Source organism: Malania oleifera, chromosome 5 (assembly GCF_029873635.1).
Source record: "Malania oleifera isolate guangnan ecotype guangnan chromosome 5, ASM2987363v1, whole genome shotgun sequence".
Lineage (NCBI taxonomy): Eukaryota > Viridiplantae > Streptophyta > Magnoliopsida > Santalales > Ximeniaceae > Malania > Malania oleifera.
The window spans coordinates 17,398,647-17,416,868 of record NC_080421.1 but is presented as its reverse complement, the minus strand read 5'-3'; the positions used below and the strand labels follow the sequence as shown (position 1 = coordinate 17,416,868).

Sequence of the window (18,222 nt, the reverse complement as noted above, 5' to 3'; positions counted from 1 at the left end):
TCTATGTCTTCTTACTAATGTAGACATTCCAAAGAAATAAAAGTACCCTACTTTGATAAATACAGTGGAATGGGATGCCCTAGGATTTATACTTGAATGTATGCTCGCAAAATGGCTCCATATGCTGAGAACTAGAAGCTGCTGATTCATATGTTCCAAAAAAGTTTGATTGGTCCAGCTTTGAGATGGTACGCTTCACTCAACAAAAATCGAGTTAAAAAATGTTTAGACTTGGCCAATTTGTTCTTGAAGCAATGCCAGTTCAATGCTAAGGTTGCCATAGACCAAATAAGTCCTTAAAACATGAAAAAGAAGAGTGCAGAAACTTTCGAGAGAATATGCTCAAAGATGGAGAATGGCTACTGCTTAAGTAAATCCACCAATATTGAATGCCGAAATGGTTAGCACTTTCGTGGGAACACTGAAAAGTGTTTGTTGCAACGTTCCCAAATGCGAAATGGACAAGGTGGTTTTAAAAATATTTTCGTGGAAAACATGGTGTGATGGAGTTGTCACAAATCTTTTGGAGTGTGGTTAGAACACTTGATTACTACCCAATTAAAGGTAGAATTGGTCTGCGTTACCAGAGTTGGATTTAGGAGTTCGGTTACGCGAAGGGAAGGTATTAGCACCCTCTACGCGCTCGTTCTTACGAACGGTACCTAATTAATCGAAAATTATCCTACAAATTAAATTTAATAAGCCTTTAAAATTACTCCTTTCAAAAAGTGTAGAGATGTACAAAATAAAATACTATATAAGTATTTCCTCAGAACCGGAGCACACTGTACTCCAAAGAGCTCATGCCTCCCTTTAAAATCATTGGGAAGGAAAATTGAGAAAGTATGGTACAAAATAAACTCCCGGCCTTTTGAAATTTCTTAGGGTTTTTCTAAGTATGAAAATAATATTTCGGGATGTTTTGGGATTTAGTTGGGATAGAAAAGAGTGCTAAAAAAGATTTTCAAGTCTCATAATATTTTTCCTGATCTTTCTCTATTTTTCAGATTTTTTTGGAATTTTTCATATTTTTTATAATTTTGAAATAACAAAAAGTCAATTAAAGCAAAATAATGAAAATTAAATCCCAAAAATATTTTTAGAATTTTATCCTGAGTTTTTTGATTTTTTTGTGGTTTTCTAAAAATTTTTATGATTTTTTGAGAACAAAATCATTTTGCCAACCTAGAAATGTTTTTTGGGTTTTTGTAGCTTTTTCCTAATTTTTTTATGATTTTTTCAAGTACCAAAAATAATTTTCCAACCTCAAAATATTTTTAGAATTTTTCTGTAATTTTTTTGAATTTTTTTTTTTATGAATTTTCTAAATTTTTTATGATTTTTATATATTGTTGGTGAATTTTAAAACTATTAAATATAATTAAATACAAAAAAACTCACAAGAACCGGTCCAAGGCCGGTTCAGTGGACCCAAATTGGTTCGGGGAAGAACCGGTCAAAGGAGGTCAACCAAGGTAAGGCCTGATCAGGGTTAGCTGTCACACGGCAAATGGGGCTAAAGGAATGGCCCAAATTGACCACGTGGCTTCATCGTGGCCACTGACATAAGGGGGATTTGATGGCTACGGTGAAGGCACACATGCCGAGTTTTTTCCCGTTTTATTATTAATGATAAATAAAATATTAAATAATACTCTTATTGGGAAAATATTTCCCAAAATAATGCTCACGTAATCTCGCAGCTTGGTGCTGCGAGATTTAAAAATCTACCGAATAAGAAACTGACATGTGGCACGGTGGTAGAGCAAATCTCGCAGCACTAAGCTGCGAGATTTAAATGGTCAGCTAGTGAAAAGCAGACACGTGGCAAATCTCGCAGCATGATGCTGCGAGATTTAAGTGTCCTTATTTTCTTTTCTTTTTCTCCAATAAAATCCTTCTAAAATGGTAACATTAACATATTATATATATATATATATATATATAAAGAAGAAAAAAAAATGTCAAAAAATTATGAAACACTAAAATTAGATTCAAAAATAAAAATAAAATAAAATAAAATCAGTATTTTAAATAATATTTTTAAAATTAAGACAAGTTAAAATTTTAATTGAATAAATACTCATTTTTATCCTTGAATAAAAAAATAATCCTTAATATAACCCAAAAGATAAAAAATAAGGATTTAAAATAATACATATATAGATAATCTTATTGTATTAAATTTAATTCCAACTTAATTAATAAAAGGAGTTATTGATAAAAGAGATATTTTCAAGATTAAACATTTAAAATTTAACATATATCATATATTAAAATTACTAATTTATATTTAATTATTAATTAATTAGTAATTCGGGTAATTCAATTAACCAAATTAAAGACTCCCATACCTGAATCGAAAATCGAATACCCAAAATTATCTAAATCTAGAACCGAACCAAACCAATTGAACTCGATCGGTTAATTCAGTTAAACCCGAATTATGCTCACCCCTAACCATGATGCAATTTTATAATAAATAAATAAATAAATCCCCATTTTATCATCACTTATTATTATTATTATATATTATTTGAAAAAAAAAATCATTTAAAAATTATATTTTCTATTTGTCAATGTGCATGTACAATAAGATTGTTCATATATCACTAATTAAAAAGCAAGTTTTGAAATTAAATAATTTATATTCTATTAAAAATTTTATTTTTTATCTTTTGGGTTATATTAAGGATTATTTTTTTATTCAAGGATAAAAATGAACATTTATTCGATTAAAATTTTAACTTGTCTTAATTTTAAAAATATTATTTAAAATACTGATTTTATTTTATTTTATTTTATTTTTGAATCTGAATCTAGTTTTAGTGTTTCATAATTTTTTGACATTTTTTTTCTTCTTTATATATGTATATTGTTGCGGGGTAAAAAATAGCTAGGATGCTCCTTCGACTCTCGTTGACCTGAAAGAAGAAAAGAATGAAGACTTGGAGGACCCGGGGTGTACTCCAGGAGACCACTCCGATGCCTAAGTAAGAGGAAGGCCTTTAGGAAGGCTAAATGCAACAGTAGAATAGTGTTACGTCACTCACCTTTGCCTGTACTCCCAATCCCTACTTATAGGGGCTTGAGTTGACCGCTGGTTGGCTCGGATTTATTGCGTGGGGGCGCGAATCGCTCTTCGGCCATAAGTGCGTGCGCCTATTACTCGGTTTTTAAGGGCGCTGGCGTGAATCTCTCCTCCTCTTTATTAGGTCGGAGCTAATCACTCGTCAGAAAGTCAGACCTGGAGAAAGTATGAGACAGGCGTTGACCTGCCCTTATTAGCGTGATTTATTATGGGCATATCAGTTGTCCCCCCCTCAGTTTCAGATTTCTGGATAGAATTTTGAATAATTATTTGTGTTTGCATCTTTCCATTTAGAAGTTTTAACACTTCCTCGTGTTCCCCTCTTTTTCTCGATTTTTATTTATTTATTTTTTTTTTGAGAAAATAACGAGCAGCTCGTGCGGACTGTTTGCGCCGAGCTGTTTTGTGCAGAGCTGTTTTGTCCAAGCTGCTCGGGCCGAGTTCTTTTGTTCGAGCTCTTTGAAGCAGGACTCGTGCTGAGCTGTTTCTGCCGAGCTGTTCGGGCCGAGCTCTTCGAGGAAGGATTCGTGTCGAGCTCTTTTGTCCGAGCTCTTTGAAGAAGGATTCGTGCCGAGCTCTTTCTGCCTAGCTGTTCGGGCCGAGCTCTTCGAGGAAGGATTCGTGTCGAGGTCTTTTGTCCGAGCTCTTTGAAGAAGGATTCGTGTCGAACTTTTCCTGCCGAGCTCTTGAAGAGTCACTCGTGCCGAGCCGTATGAGAATGACTCGTGCAAAGCTCTTCGCGCCGAGCTCTTTGAAGAGAGAGAGAGTTCGGGCCGAGCTCTTCGCGCCGATCTCTTTGAAGAGAGACTCGGGCCGAGGTGTTTCTTCTGAGCTTTTTGAATAATCAGGCCGAGCTAACCAACCTACTCGGCTGTGTGGCATTACAAATAATGCTCGTTGCTTGGGCTTTCCGCGTGATGAGTCGTGCTCATCTGTTGGGTTGTTCTGGCCTCACGAGTCGTGCTCGTCAGTTTGGGCCATCCTTCTGATGAGTCGTGCTCATCTGTTGGGTTGTTCGGGCCTTACGAGTCGTGCTCGTCAGTTTGGGCCATCCTCCTGATGAGTCGTGCTCATTTATTGGTTGATCTGGCCTCACGAGTCGTGCTCGTCACATTTTGGGCTGTCCGCGTGATGAGTCGTGCTCATTTGTTGGGTCGTCCTTCGTGACTATCTCACTTTCCCGAGGCATCGTTGCACGCTTCTGTCCTGTGAGAGATACAAAAAAGCAGGTTTTAAATGCGTCCTACCTCGGAAAGTGAGTTGGAGAAAAGCATTATTGATGGCCATCCGTCTGACGTTGTGTCCGAGGCAACTTGGTGTTTCCGAGGTGGCGTTTGTCCTCGGGAAGCCTCGTCTGTGCACTTGTCAGAGATTTTCTGTGTCCTTTGCCTCCCTCGAGACGCAATCCTTCTCGTAAATGAAAATTCTTGAGATTCCCGCCAGAGGGATTCGTGCCCTCCTCTCTATAAAAAGGCCAGCGGACTCCTTCATTCCACACTCGTCTTCATTCCAAGAGAACTGCTTCCTTCTCTACTCTTCTCCATTCCACAAGTCCCTTATTCGGTGCTAGGTATGCTTTCCCTCTCTATAGTATTTTTGTCCTGTTGTTCTTCATGTTCTTCATTGTTTTTGCGCTAGTTTTGTATGTTTGATCTTGTCTTGTAAGATTGCTTAGTTGTTTGTGTGAAATTTTACTGTCTTGATCTGTGTTGGCCTCCTTTCTTCTTGATCTTTGCTGTTGCTTGCTCCGCTTGACCCTTAGGTTTAGGTAATGTTTCCTTCAGGCTCGTTTTTTCCTATGGAGACCTCCTCACAGCCCTTAAGGATACCTACAACAGTTCGGAGCGCTCGTTGTGAGCTCTCCTCCTCTGACCTGCAGAATGCTCGTTATTTTTTTGCTATACCATCGAATATCACTGTTAGGTTACCCTCTGCTATCGAGTCAGCTCTTGACCAAAAATCCGAGGAGCTCTGCCTCTATACCGATTATCTAGACTTGGGTCTTAGGCTCCCTTTTTCCCCTTTTGTTTCTAACGTACTACGTTTTTACCGCATAGCACCATCACAACTTGTTCCAAACTCTTATCTTTCGCTCACCTGTTTTGCTGTGCTTCTGCTCCGGTTGGGCCATCAGCCTACCGTCCCACTTTTCAGAAGTTGCTTCCAAATGCGATCTCATTCTGCAGAGAAGGAGCTATATTATTTCAACTCTCTACCAGGTTATAAACTCTTCTCACCAGGCAGTTCTTCCATCCATAATTGGAAGACCCGTTACTTCTTTGTCTCGGGAGAGTTGAATTACACAGGCTCCTTTGTCTGGTCTTCTCCTCTTGATGGTAACGTTGTTATCTTTCTCCACCCTCTTTTTCAGGGCTTACAAGTAGGTTATCCGTCTAACCCATTTTTTTCTCCTTTCACCCCTTTTTCTCTTGTAGTTCGGGTGCGCCATCTCCTCCCCAGACTTTCCCCCGAAGAGCAGGCCACCCTGAAAGAACTTCGTACCCTCGGTGAACGGGGTATTATCCCTCATGAGGAGCTGCTCCAGGAGCGTGTCCTTTTGCAATAGGGAATCAGCCCCGTTTCCTCAAGTCATTCTCTCCCCTGATTATGTGTATGTGTACGTTCAGGTGTTATCTTTACTGTGGGTGTTCTTACTCCATTTCTCTTATATACTCGCAGATATGGACTTCACTAGGTATGAATCGCTTATGGGAGAAGCTAGAAAGCAAAGGGTGAGTAGGAGTAGGAAGAAGAGAAGAGAGGTCGAAGGAGAATCCTCTCAAAGGGAAGCCCCTGCAGTAGGTGACTCCGGCGCCCTCACTGACGAGGTCCGTGCTGCTCCTCCTACGCACTCGCAGGCTCAAGTTGAAGCCATTTTTCACGAGCCGACCCGTTCTGCCTTTGCTCTTCGTCGGGCTGTGCACGCTGAGGACTTTGTGCAGGCCCAATGTACCCTTCCTGACGCTCTCTCGGCGAAAATCCGCCATACTTCGTACCAGGTGTCTACTTTACTTGCTTTATATTTTTTTTTTTACTTATGCCTACTCTTGCTAACTGTTCCATACTTTGCATTTTTCCACAGCTAGCGACGATGGCTCTGGCCCAGGAGGAGAAAGTCGTGGAGATGTATCGCCAGACACTCGATGCACGGGAAAAATATGTTCTCGCTCAGAACGAACTGCACGAGGCCGAGCTCCGCGAGCAGGCTTTGCAGGCAGAGGTCGATCGCCTTCGTAGGGAGGAACTTCCTGCCCGAGAAGCTACTGCTGCTGCTTCTGCTTCCCGAACTGCAGTGAAGAAATACAAAGACTCCAACCAATTTGTTATCGACACCTCTAAAGCTTATCGAGTTGGATTCAGGAGGTGTCGTGATCAAGTAAGGACTAAACATCCCGAGATTCCTCTTGATGGTGTAAGCTCTCATGGCTATGGCGAAGAGAGCCCCGAGTCTGCGGAGGATCTGGAAGAGGATGAAGAAGGGGAGGAGGAGGAAGTTGGAGAGGGGAGCAAAGAAAATTAGTTTGTAGGAACCGAATATGTATTTTGAATTTTTCATCCTTTATTGATGTAGTGCAACTTTTGTAAGAGACACTTTTATTACAGCGCTGCAAGAAGCGGTTCTTAAGAATAGTATTTCTTTAACATTTCAGAGTTCCATGTGTTCTTAACTTCTTTCCCCCCTACATCTTCCAACTTGTATGTTCCGGGTTTTATCTCTGTTGTGACCTTGTATGGGCCCTCCTAGTTAGGCTTTAACTTGTGCGACCCCTGCTCGGACGGGTTTATTCGCCTCTTCCTCAGGACTAAGTCTCCTGGATGGAAATTTCGTATTTTGACGCGGTTGTTGTAGTACTTTGCTACCCTCTGCTGGTACGCTGCAACTTTTAAACTCGCCTGATCCTGTCTCTCTTCCAGTAGGTCTATTTCTGACCTGAGCTCCTCACTGTTGGTCTGCTCGTTAAAGTATTTCCTTCGCCAAGAGGGTATACCCACCTCTGCTGGGATGACTGCTTCTGCGCTGAAGACAAGCATGAACGGGGTTTCCTCTATTGCTGCTCTCTTGGTGGTGTGGTACGCCCATATAAGGGAAGGGAGTTCCTCTGTCCATCTACCTTGCATGGACTCGAGTCGGGTCCTCAGTCCGTGCAGAATCGTCCAATTCATGTTCTCTACTTGTCCATTGCTCTGGGGGTGCGCCACTGACGCGAAGAGAAGCTTAATAGATAGGTCCGAACAGAACTTTTTGAAGCGGTCGTTGTCGAACTGCTTCCCGTGGTCTGTAACTATCACCGAGGGAATGCCATAGCGGCAAACCAATGAAGTCCACACGAAGCGTGTAATATTCCGCTCTGTTATGGTGGCTAGAGGTTCGGCTTCTACCCACTTAGTGAAATAATCTATTGCTACCAACAAGAATTTTTTCTGGCCAGTCGTCTATGGAAGAGGTCCGAGGATATCTATCCCCCACTGAGCAAAAGGGCAAGGACTGGTTAGAGGGGAGAGTAGGCTAGAGGGTGCGTGTGGTACCACTGCGCACCTTTGACATCTGTCACATTTTTTGACGAGCTCGACCGCGTCCTTCTTCATTGTGGGCCAGTAAAATCCCTGTCGCATAGCTTTGTGAGCTAGAGCTCTACTGGCAAGGTGGTTTCCGCATACTCCTTCGTGGATTTCCCGTAGTACGTATTCCCCTTCGTCTTAACTTAAACATCGAAGGTAGGGCAATGTCAGGGATCGCCTGTAGAGCTCCCGGCCCATCAACGTATATCTTGCCACTTTCCTCCTCACCTTTTGAGCCTCCTTATTATCTTCTGGTAAGGATCCGTCCTGGAGGTATAGGAATAAGGACGCTCTCCAATCGTCCTTGCTGAATACGGACGCCACTGAGTTGATTCTGTCCTCCTCGTACGAGGGTTTCCCTATGCGTTCAAGATAGATAGTGTCTTTCCATTCCGAACCGGTTGCTGAGGCTAACTTCGCGAGTGCGTCCGCCTTTTTATTCTCTGCTCTCGGTACGTGTTCTATGTCGAACTGGACGAATGCCTCTATGTACTCTCTTGCCTTGGAGAGATATTTCTTCATTCTTGGATCCCTAGCTTCGAATTCTCCTTTGAGTTGCTCTACCACCAGCTGGGAATCACTCAGTACTTTGATCTGTGCCACCCCTAATGCTTCTGCCAGTCGCAGGCCGGCTAAAAGGGCTTCGTACTCCGCCTCGTTGTTGGTTGCTGTGAACTCCAGTTTTAGGGCGAAGAGAGTTTCATTGCCTTCCAGGTCAGAAAGTATGAATCCGGCTCCCCCTCCAGCAGCATTAGAGGACCCATCAACGTGCAATGTCCACTCCTCCGACTTGGTGGATGACTCGGGGAGCCTTTTTGCTGTAAAATTCGCAAGTACCTGAGCCTTGACCGCGGGCCTCAGTTGATACTGTATGTCGAATTCACTTAATTCTATCGACCACCTCGTCATTCTTCCCGAACTCTCCGGTCGCTGTAGAATTTGTCTCATGGGCAGGTTTGTTAACACGACAACCCTATGGGCTTGAAAATAGGGTCTTAATTTGCGCGCTGCACAGATGATGGAGAAGGCGGCTTTTTCCACCGTACAATAGTTCTTCTCGGCGCTACTTAACACCTTACTTGTGTAATATATAGGCTGATGCTTTCTACCCTCTTCCCGGACCAAGACCGAGCTGACGGCATTCTCCGTGGAAGCTATATATAGATAGAGGTCTTCCCCATTCTTTGCTTTTGTCAAGAGAGGAGGGGATCCGAGGTATTGCTTAAGCTGCTCGAAGGCTACCTCCTAATCTTCCCCCTATTCGAATCCTCCCTTCTTCCGCAGTGCTCTAAAGAAAGGTAAGCCTTTGTCCTCTGAGCAGGAGATAAATCTACTGAGGGAGGCTATCCTTCCGGTCAGAACTTGTATCTCCTTTTTTGTCCTTGGAGCTTCCATCTCCAGCAGCGCTCGTATTTTATCTGGATTGGCTTCTATACCTCTGTGAGTCACCATAAAGCCCAGGAATTTACCTGCAGAAACGCCGAACACGCACTTCGTGGGATTCAACCTCATGTGGTACCGGCGGAGGAGCTCGAACGTTTCCCTCAGATCTTTACAATGTTGCCCTGCTTCCATGCTCTTCACCAACATATCGTCTACGTAAGCTTCCATTGTTTTTCCGAACTATTCTTTAAAAATCTTGTTCACTAGTCTCTGATATGTGGCCCCTGCATTTTTTAAGCCGAAGGGCATCACCCGGTAACAATATAAACCCCTCTCGGTGACGAAAGAAGTTTTTTCCTCATCAGCCGGACTCATAGGGATTTGGTTGTACCCCGAGTAAGCGTCCATGAAGCAGAGGAGCTCGTGTCCCGAGGTCGAATCCACTAGCTGATCAATTTGAGGGAGAGGAAAGCTGTCCTTTGGGCACACTTTATTCAAGTCCGTGAAGTCTATGCAGGTGCGCCACTTTCCATTGGGCTTCCTGACCAGGACCACATTGCTCAGCCACTCGGGGTAGTCCACTTCTCGGATGAAGTTGGCCTGCAACAGTTTCATCACCTCTTCGTCAATTATTTTGATCCGCTCCATCGCGAAGTTCCTTTTTTTCTGTTTTACAGGTCGGTAGTTGGGGTTGACCTGCAACCTGTGCTCTATAACAGCAGGGTCGATGTCGGGCATGTCTGCTGCCGACCATGCGAACAAATTAGAGAATTCATCCAAGAGTTCAGTCAACTCCGCTTTCAAGGTGTCGGGCAAGTGATTCCCGATCTGTATACTTCTCTCCTGATGGCCTTGCAGTGGTATGTGGTTGATATCTTCGTGTAATGTACTGATCTGGGGATACTCTCCTCTGACCTCCAGGTCTTCCACCGTTAGAGCCTCTTTGGCCTCCATCTTCCCTTTCAAGGCCATTACATAGCAACTCCGGGCCGCGGCCTGATCTCCTTTGGCATATCCTATCCCTTGTGGTGTAGGGAACTTAACTTTGAGGTGGTATGTTGATGTTACCGCTCGAACTGCGTTAAGGAAAGGACGACCCAAGATGACGTTGTACACCGAAGGTCGGTCAACCACCAGGATCTCTGTCAACGTTGTTACCTGCTGCGGGGTCGTCCCTATTGTCACCGGTAACGTGATGGTTCCCAAGGGGTGAACAGTGTCTCCCCCAAATCCTACCAAGGGGGTCGAGACGGGCTTCAGTCGTTCCTTGCCGATCTTCATCCCTACCAAGACCGACTAGAACATGATGTTAGCCGAGCTCCCGTTGTCTATCAGTATACGTCTAACCAGGTAATTGGCTACGAGTAGGGAGAGCACTAGTGCATCATCATGCGGCTGGTGCACTCCCTCTTCATCTCCGCTATCAAAGGTTATGGCGTCACCTTTCTTGTTTCATTTTCTACTGGTTTCCCCCTTTTCCATCGTCAGCACCTGTTTAGCATATCTTTTGCGTGCAGTCCCACTATCTCCTCCATTGGCGGATCCTCTGAAGATCACCGCAATTTCCCCAATAGCTTGCTCTTCCTTCTCTTTTGCGCCATGCCTCCTCTGCTTGAGTGGTTCCCTTTGTGGATTTTCTTTCTTGACAAATCTTGACAGATGTCCCCTTCTTATCAGGACTTCGATTTCTTTCTTCAGCTGAATGCATTCTTCTGTGTCGTGGCCGTGATCCCTATGGAATGCGCAGAACTTGGACATGTTCCGCTTATGTAGAGGCGTTCGCATAGGTTCAGGCCATGAGACGTAGTCCTTCTTTTTGATCTGCATCAGCAACTCTGAGCGCGGTACATTTAGAGGTGTGTAGGTGGAGAACTTGTTGTGCTGTCCTCTATTCTTTTGACCTGTTTGCAGCGCACTAGTTTCGTGCCTTTTTATAGATCTATACGTGTCTCCAGGCTCTCTGCTGTTGTTTCTCCTTTTCCGCTCTAGACGATTTCCTCTCGTGTCCATCATCTCCTCCAGGTTTATGTATTTCTCTGCTCGAATCATTAACTCCCCCATGTCCACTGGCGGTTTTTTTCCAAGGGAGTATAAGAAACTTCCGGGTTGGAGAGCCGTTGTCAGGGCAGCCAAGGCTACCCCCATGTCCAAGTTGCGGATTTCTAGGGTCGCTGTGTTGAAACGGTGCATGAAGTTCTTTAAAGTCTCCCGGTCCCCTTGCACCATACTCATTAGATGGCCTGTTGTTTTGGCCACTCTCCGGCTACTAAGGAAGTGGCCGATGAACATTTGCTCCATCCCTTGGAAGGAACCAACAGATCTTGGTCGCAGGGTTTGGTACCAGTCTCTGGCGGTACCCTTAAGGGTGGTAGCAAACGCTCGGCACATGATGGCGTCAGGAGCCCCTTGCAGCTGCATTAACATTTTGAAATTTTCCAGGTGATCAATGAGGTCAGACAAACCTTCGTATCTCTCAAAGGTGGGCATCTTGAATCTGTTGGGCAATGGAGCTTCCATGATCTCTTTGCTGAACGGAGACTCCGCGCACTTTAGGGATGTTTCCCCATAGTAGGGCTTGGTTCTGCCCTCTTTCATCATCTTCTCTATGTAATCTATCTTCTTTATTCTTTCCTCGAGCTCGGTGGATCTTTGTTGGTTGACATCCACGCTATTTGCATCTTCTACCTTCTTACTGGGGTGAGTTTTCTCTTCCTTCTCCCTTAGTTCGTCTGTTTGTTTGTCTGCGCTGGGTTTCTCTTGCGGTTGGGGAAGGACGTGCCCTTCTTGACTCTTCTGCTGTAAGAGTTGGTTTAGCATGTCCTTCATTTCCTTCTGGAAGGCAAGGAACTCATCCCTACTGACACCAGATGAGTCGGAGGTCCATTGGATGGATTGGGATGGTTCTTTGTTATCAGGGAAGGAGGTAGAATTGCGTGAGGTTGGCATTGCTTGAATGTTTGAAAGTCAAGAGCAAGATAATATCGCCTCCTAAAAGTAATTTCCCATAGACGGCGCCAACTGTTGTGGGGTAAAAAATAGCTGGGATGCTCCTTCGACTCTCGTTGACCTGAAAGAAGAAAAGAATGAAGACTTGGAGGACCCGGGGTGTACTCCAGGGGACCACTCCGATGCCTAAGTAAGAGGAAGGCTTTTAGGAAGGCTAAATGCAACAGTAGAATAGTGTTACGTCACTCACCTTTGCCTGTACTCCCAATCCCTACTTATAGGGGCTTGAGTTGACCGCTGGTTGGCTCGGATTTATTGCGTGGGGACGCGAATCGCTCTTCGGCCATAAGTGCGTGCGCCTATTACTCGGTTTTTAAGGGCGCTGGCGTGAATCTCTCCTCCTCTTTATTAGGTCGGAGCTAATCACTCGTCAGAAAGTCAGACCTGGAGAAAGTATGAGACAGGCGTTGACCTGCCCTTATTAGCGTGATTTATTATGGGCATATCAGTATATATATATATATATATATATATATATATATATAAATATATAATATGTTAATGTTACCTTTTTAAAAGGATTTTATTGGAGAAAAAGGAAAGAAAATAAAGACACTTAAATCTCGCAGCATGATACTGCTAGATTTGCCACGTGTCTGCTTTTCACTCGCTGGCCATTTAAATATCGCAGCTTGGTGCTGCGAGATTTGCTCTATCACCGTGCCACATGTCAGTTTCTTATTCGCTAGATTTTTAAATCTTGCAGCACCAAGCTGCGAGATTACGTGAACATCATTTTGGGAAATATTTTCCCAGTAAGAGTATTATTTAATATTTTATTTAATTTTAATAATAAAACGGGAAAAAACTCCACACATGCCCCTGTGTGCGTGGGGAACATGTGACCCACGTGTCACCTAGCGTGTGGAGGAGCGGAGTCCGAAGAGTCGCCCAGGCCGGGGCAATCTTGGCCGTCGCTAGAAGCAAAGATCTGATGGCGTGGACTTGTGCACGCACGGATTGGTGACGTGGCCTCATCTGGTGTGCTGAGAGAAAACACACATCTAACGGTTCCTAGGAGGCCACGTGGTCTCTTGATCGAATGGGCAATGACAGGCCACGTGTAAGAATCCTATGGTCCCGGGGCGTACGATACTTAAACTGAATTTTTTTTTTTTTCATTTTTCATACATCCTCTTCACAGACTCTTCCTCTCTCCCTCTTCTCCCCGTCTCACTTCTCTTTTTGTTCTTCCTTTTGAACGAACCCTAGGGTTTCTTCGTCTTCTTCCTTCGAGCAAACCCTAATCTCTATCTTAGATGGCTCACTCTCTTCCCCCTCTTCTCCTTCTACAAATCCCTTTCTCTCATTTCTCCTTCTATCTTGTAAACGATCTTAGAATCCCTAATCTACCTCTTTCTTCCATCCTCTAAAACCCTAAAAATCAAAACCTAGCTTCTTTGGAAGTCCTCCCTAACTCGTCTCCCTTTCAAGCTCTCTCTTCTCTGTCCTTTCTCCAAGGCAAAGACGCCCGAGGACCCTACCTCTCACCCTTTCCCTTTAGTCACAAACCCATGCTCACTCTCACAAGCCTTTTACCAACCTCGCTCTTTCTTGCTACTCCATCCCCCAAATCAGAAAACCCTAGTTCTCCATCAGCGAAGAGCCATGAGGTACCCTAACCCCCACTGAGTGGTTCATCTTGAAAAACCCGAGAAGGGTTTGGTCGGGATTTGGTCATAAGGTGATGTTTGAGCTAACACCGGTTTACAAATAAGTATCTCTGTTTCTCTCTTTTTCCTTTTGTTTTGTTTATAGGATTGTGTGGGTGTGGTTTGAGTGTGATTACTCTGGTGTCTCAAATGTTGTTGTGTTCACGATTTGTTGCTTCAGTGATGGTCCTGGTTTGAAAGTTAGGGCTAGGGCTTCGAACGTCGGGTAAGGTTTCAGGTCCGGGTTCAAGGACAAGCTTGACTCGTTCGAACTTGGTGAGTGAGGAACTCGGGCAATCCCGGGTGAGTCATGCATGTGTGCGAGTATCGGGTAAAATGGACTTGGCCCGGGTCAATTTTAAAAACAAAATGGGCTTCTGAGTGATTTTAAAAACTGGCTGGGTTTATGGGCTTTGTGGTTTTTTTTTAAAAAAGGTATGGGCCAGGTGGATTTCCAAAATGGGCTTGAGTTATTTTCAATAGGCCTGGGGTTAAAAGTGAGCATGGGCTGTGAGTGCTTTAGACGGGAATGGGCTTCAAGGTCAAAATCTTACAGTGGGCTTGGGGCATTTTTTAAATGGGCTTGGGGTTAGTGTTGTAAAAGAATTGGGCCTTGGGTTTAAATACAAATGGGTTGGACTTAATTTTTTTTAAAACACATGGGCTGGTTTAGTTTTAAAAACCGAATTTGGGCTTTGGTGAGTTTTAAAAAAAATTGGGCCTTGGGCTTAAAACAAACGGGCTGGACTTAAATTTTAAAACACGTGGGCTGGTTTAGTTTTCAAAAATGAATTTGGGCTTTGTTGAGTTTAAAATGAAAAAAAAAAATGACCCGGGCCGGGTTTTTTGGAAATGGAACTGGGCTTTGGGTAATTTAGAATGGGGTTGGGGCTTTGGTCTGAAGGGTTTGAAACCGAGTTCGGGTTAAAGTTTGGGTCAAAGTCTGAGAGGTTAAATGGGTCAAGGGTTTCAAGTGGTTTCTCAAAACGGGTTCAAACCAAAATTCAGATTCGGGTCAGGGGCTCAGGTTTGAAACTGAGACTCATGAGAGGGGGGAAAACCTGCAAATCATGTTCTGCATTCACAATTATCATATGGATTTGAACAATTTAAGAGAGAGAGAGAGAGATAGAGCTTTTTATTTTTACCCTTTTCTTTCATCTCCCGGTCTTCTTCTCCTTCCTCGATTTGTCTGGGTGTCTGGTTGAGAGGGTGTGGACTAGAATTGGGTTCTGGTCCGCTCAGTTTCTGCCATCTGCTCTTTGTACTGTAGAGCTTCTGCTGCTCTCTTGTTCTCTCTCAGTCTCTGCAGAGTTTCTGCAGAGCTCCCTACTTGTAATGCTCTCGGGTTCTCCCTATTTCTGCAAAGTTTTTCTATGCTCTCTGCCTCTTTTTTTCCTCTCAATTTCTGCAGGGTTTCTTTGATGCTCTCACTTCAGTCCTTCTTGCTACAGTGCAGGACTCCAATTTATAGGGAGCCCAGGGACCTAATTGGCGCCAAAAGCCCTAACAGAATTCCCCTCCAGCCAACTTGGCAAGGAATATTTCATTCTCTCCATGTAAATTTCTGCTGATTGCATTTTCTTTTTATTTTGTGAATTTTCAGCTAACAGACTAATTCCCACATTCTCTTGTGAGCAGGTAACTTGAGGAACACCTCCAATTTGGCCAGGTGGCAGCCCAGGAGTGAAGGGCTTGTATTTTTGTATTTTACATTTTCTTCTTTTTTTTGTAATTTTTATGTATATGTATGTAACCCTGTACCGTTATTCCCTGCAACTATTCTTTGTACTCTCTCGTGTATTTATCTGTATTTCTTTACCTGTATGTATGTCATGTTAATTCTTTGTACGCACATCACTCTGTTTTCTGCACTGCACGTGTGTACCCGCACTATAATTGGACACGTATCCCCCTCCCCTTTCAATAAAATGTGACATCCTTTTTCTAATTTTGATCACAATCTCAGAGTTGACCCATTTGCCTGACGGTCTATAAAACATGACCTTAACACCCTAAACAAATACCCGGTTTTAAAATTAAAATCCAATTTAAAATTAAAAGGCTGAATTCAAAGACTTTGAAAGGCTCAACTCGATTTAAAAACTCAATTCAAAATTTCGAAGGACTCAAATAAAAAATCCTAGAAATGTAAGAGGACCAAATTTTGAAATTCAGAGAACTCAACTAAGGAGTTCAAAGAACACAGTTTCAAAACTAAAATTAAGGACTCAAATTTTGGGATTTCAAGACTTAAACCACCATACCTAGCCTAATAAGGGAAATTGGTTTTGAAATTATGGGACCTTGACCAATGAAAAAAATTAATTTTGCAACTAAAAGAAAATCAAGAAGATTCAATTTAAAAATCTAACTACTATGGTTTGAAAACTTAAGAGACTCTATTGTGGAAAATCAAGGACTCAAATGAAAACTACAAAACTTGGTTTCAATTCAATCAATTTGTTTTTTGAAATTTTTAAGGAACTTGACTAACTGAAATTAAAAGGACTCAAATATTTGAAAATTATGGGAACTCAGGATCTTAATTTTAAATCTCGGGGTTATTTAGGATTCAAAGTCAAACTTTATTACGCTGGGTCTTCTTAGGTGGGCTGGTTAAAATTGGGGTGTCTACAGTGTTTATTTTGAAAAATTGATTCCACAAAGTCTCTCCAACTTTGCAACAATTGTGACTATCGGGGAAAGATTGAAAGCAGTCTGAAGTCAAGGACCTAACTGATTGCACTACTTCAAAATCAGTTGAACTAATTGTTGGGAAGAAAATTTTGTCAAGAAGGAGAAGTGAATGCAATTTCCAAGAACAAGACACAAAATCCAAATCCAACTCAGGCCATATGCACTTATACCACCTAATCTGTCATTAACTCACAACCAAATCAAGTCAACCCTAATCCGAGACCAAGGAGAGAATTCACTACTCTTCCAATTCCTTTAGTTGACTTACACCATCAACTGCTAGCTTAAGGAAAAATTGTGTCAGTACTCATGAGATCAGGGCAGAATTTGAAATTCTATGATTCGAAACAGAATGTGAATATCATATGAATGCACCTAGTCATGCTACTAACAATCACGTAGCTCTGAAACACCAAGTTCAAGACTCTATCGATACCAATACCCTGAAACTCCAGCAAGTCAAAAATCCTTCAAATCCCAAAGTGAAAACAAATCTATTGCCAAGTCATGGTAGCAGAGCCATCAATTATTTTGAAGCATGTGAAATCCAAGGCATCAATAGGTCCAAACATTCTACTTCTCCCATTATCATCAACTTCAGCCCAACGATCATCCAATACAAAACCATTAGTCATATCCAACATTAAATCCTTGATTCTCAAACCACCTACCCCGTTTCCATATTCTTCAAATAAATTTGTGCCTTGGAAGTATGAAACAGAGTGGTGAAAGCAAGTTATTAGAAGTGGCTAACCTATCTGGTATCGGTGGTATGACAAGAAATGGTTGTTACAACATTCTAGAAGACTTGGAAAGAAGAAGAAAAGGTATAGAGAAAATGAATGAAGAGAAAGAAAATAAGGCAAACACGGAGAAGAGCAAAGAGGTTGATGATGAAGAGCTTCAAAAGTTTCAACAGCAACTCATGATCAATGACTACAACATTGTAGAGGAATGGAAAATAACTCCAGCAAGGATCTCCATACTCAACTTGCTCGCAGCTTCAGAGGATCACAGGAATGTCTTACTAAAAGTGTTGAAGAAAACTCATGTACCTTAGAAAGTATCAATGGAACAGTTTGAAAACATTGTCAATGCTAAGCTAGCATAAACAATGTTGTTTACACAGATGATAAAATTCCACCAGATGGAAGAGGTTATGTGAATGCTTTACACATAACCGTAAAGCATGGACAAAAGATCATACCACAAATGTTGGTTGATGGTGGTTCACTATTTAATATATGCCCATACTCAACATTGGTGAAATTGGGAATAGACAAGTCTTCACTAAGAGAAAGTGACACAACAGTTAAGGCTTTTAATAGAACCATGCAAGGAGTTGTAGGAGAGACTGATCTTGACATTCAACTTGGTCCTCGTATCTTCATAATTGAATTCCAAGTCTTGCAAATTTTGTCTTCCTTCAATTTGTTAGTGTGTAGGCAATGGGTTCATATAGCCAAGGCAGCGTCATCTTCATTGCACCAAAAGTTGAAGTTCATTCATAGTGATCATTTGACTATTGTGATACGAGACGAGAACATTAGGGCAATTCAACCAAATGTAATACCCTACATTGAATCCAAGCTAATGAACTACTAAAAAGATGCTGGAACAAGAAGGTGAAACAAAAGGAAAAACCTTGTATGAGTTTGGACTAGAGATTTCAAACATTCGCTACAATTTTCCTAACCCACCACATGTTATGAGACATGGATTGAGGACTGCACCAAAAGAAGACGTTAAGCACGAGAAGTTTGTTGGATTGTTCGAAAGTAAGCCATTAATTGATCCAGGGTGGCATCTGTTGAATGTTCCTATGCATAA

At 42.6% G+C, this 18,222-nt stretch overlaps 1 protein-coding gene across 1 annotated transcript; it reads right to left on the bottom strand.

The window, feature by feature from the left end:
* Positions 1-7,789: 7,789 nt before the first annotated feature.
* LOC131155865 (uncharacterized) lies at positions 7,790-9,262 on the bottom strand. Its single transcript, XM_058109315.1, has 3 exons — positions 9,014-9,262; positions 8,270-8,581; positions 7,790-8,221 (listed from the first exon to the last, which is right to left on the bottom strand). The coding sequence occupies exons 1-3, from the start codon at positions 9,260-9,262 to the stop codon at positions 7,790-7,792; spliced, it is 993 nt and encodes a 330-aa protein (XP_057965298.1).
* Positions 9,263-18,222: the final 8,960 nt, after the last annotated feature.

Excerpts from the sequence above, each read along its gene's own strand:
- LOC131155865 (XM_058109315.1), bottom strand. The coding sequence starts at position 9,262 with ATGGAAGCTTACGTAGACGATATGTTGGTGAAGAGCATGGAAGCAGGG. Across the intron at positions 8,582-9,013 it reads GGACAAAAAAGGAGATACAA|CGACCGGAGAGTTCGGGAAG; the intron begins GTTCTGACCGGA and ends CAAATTCTACAG. Across the intron at positions 8,222-8,269 it reads TTTTAGCCGGCCTGCGACTG|CTGGTGGTAGAGCAACTCAA; the intron begins GCAGAAGCATTA and ends AGTGATTCCCAG.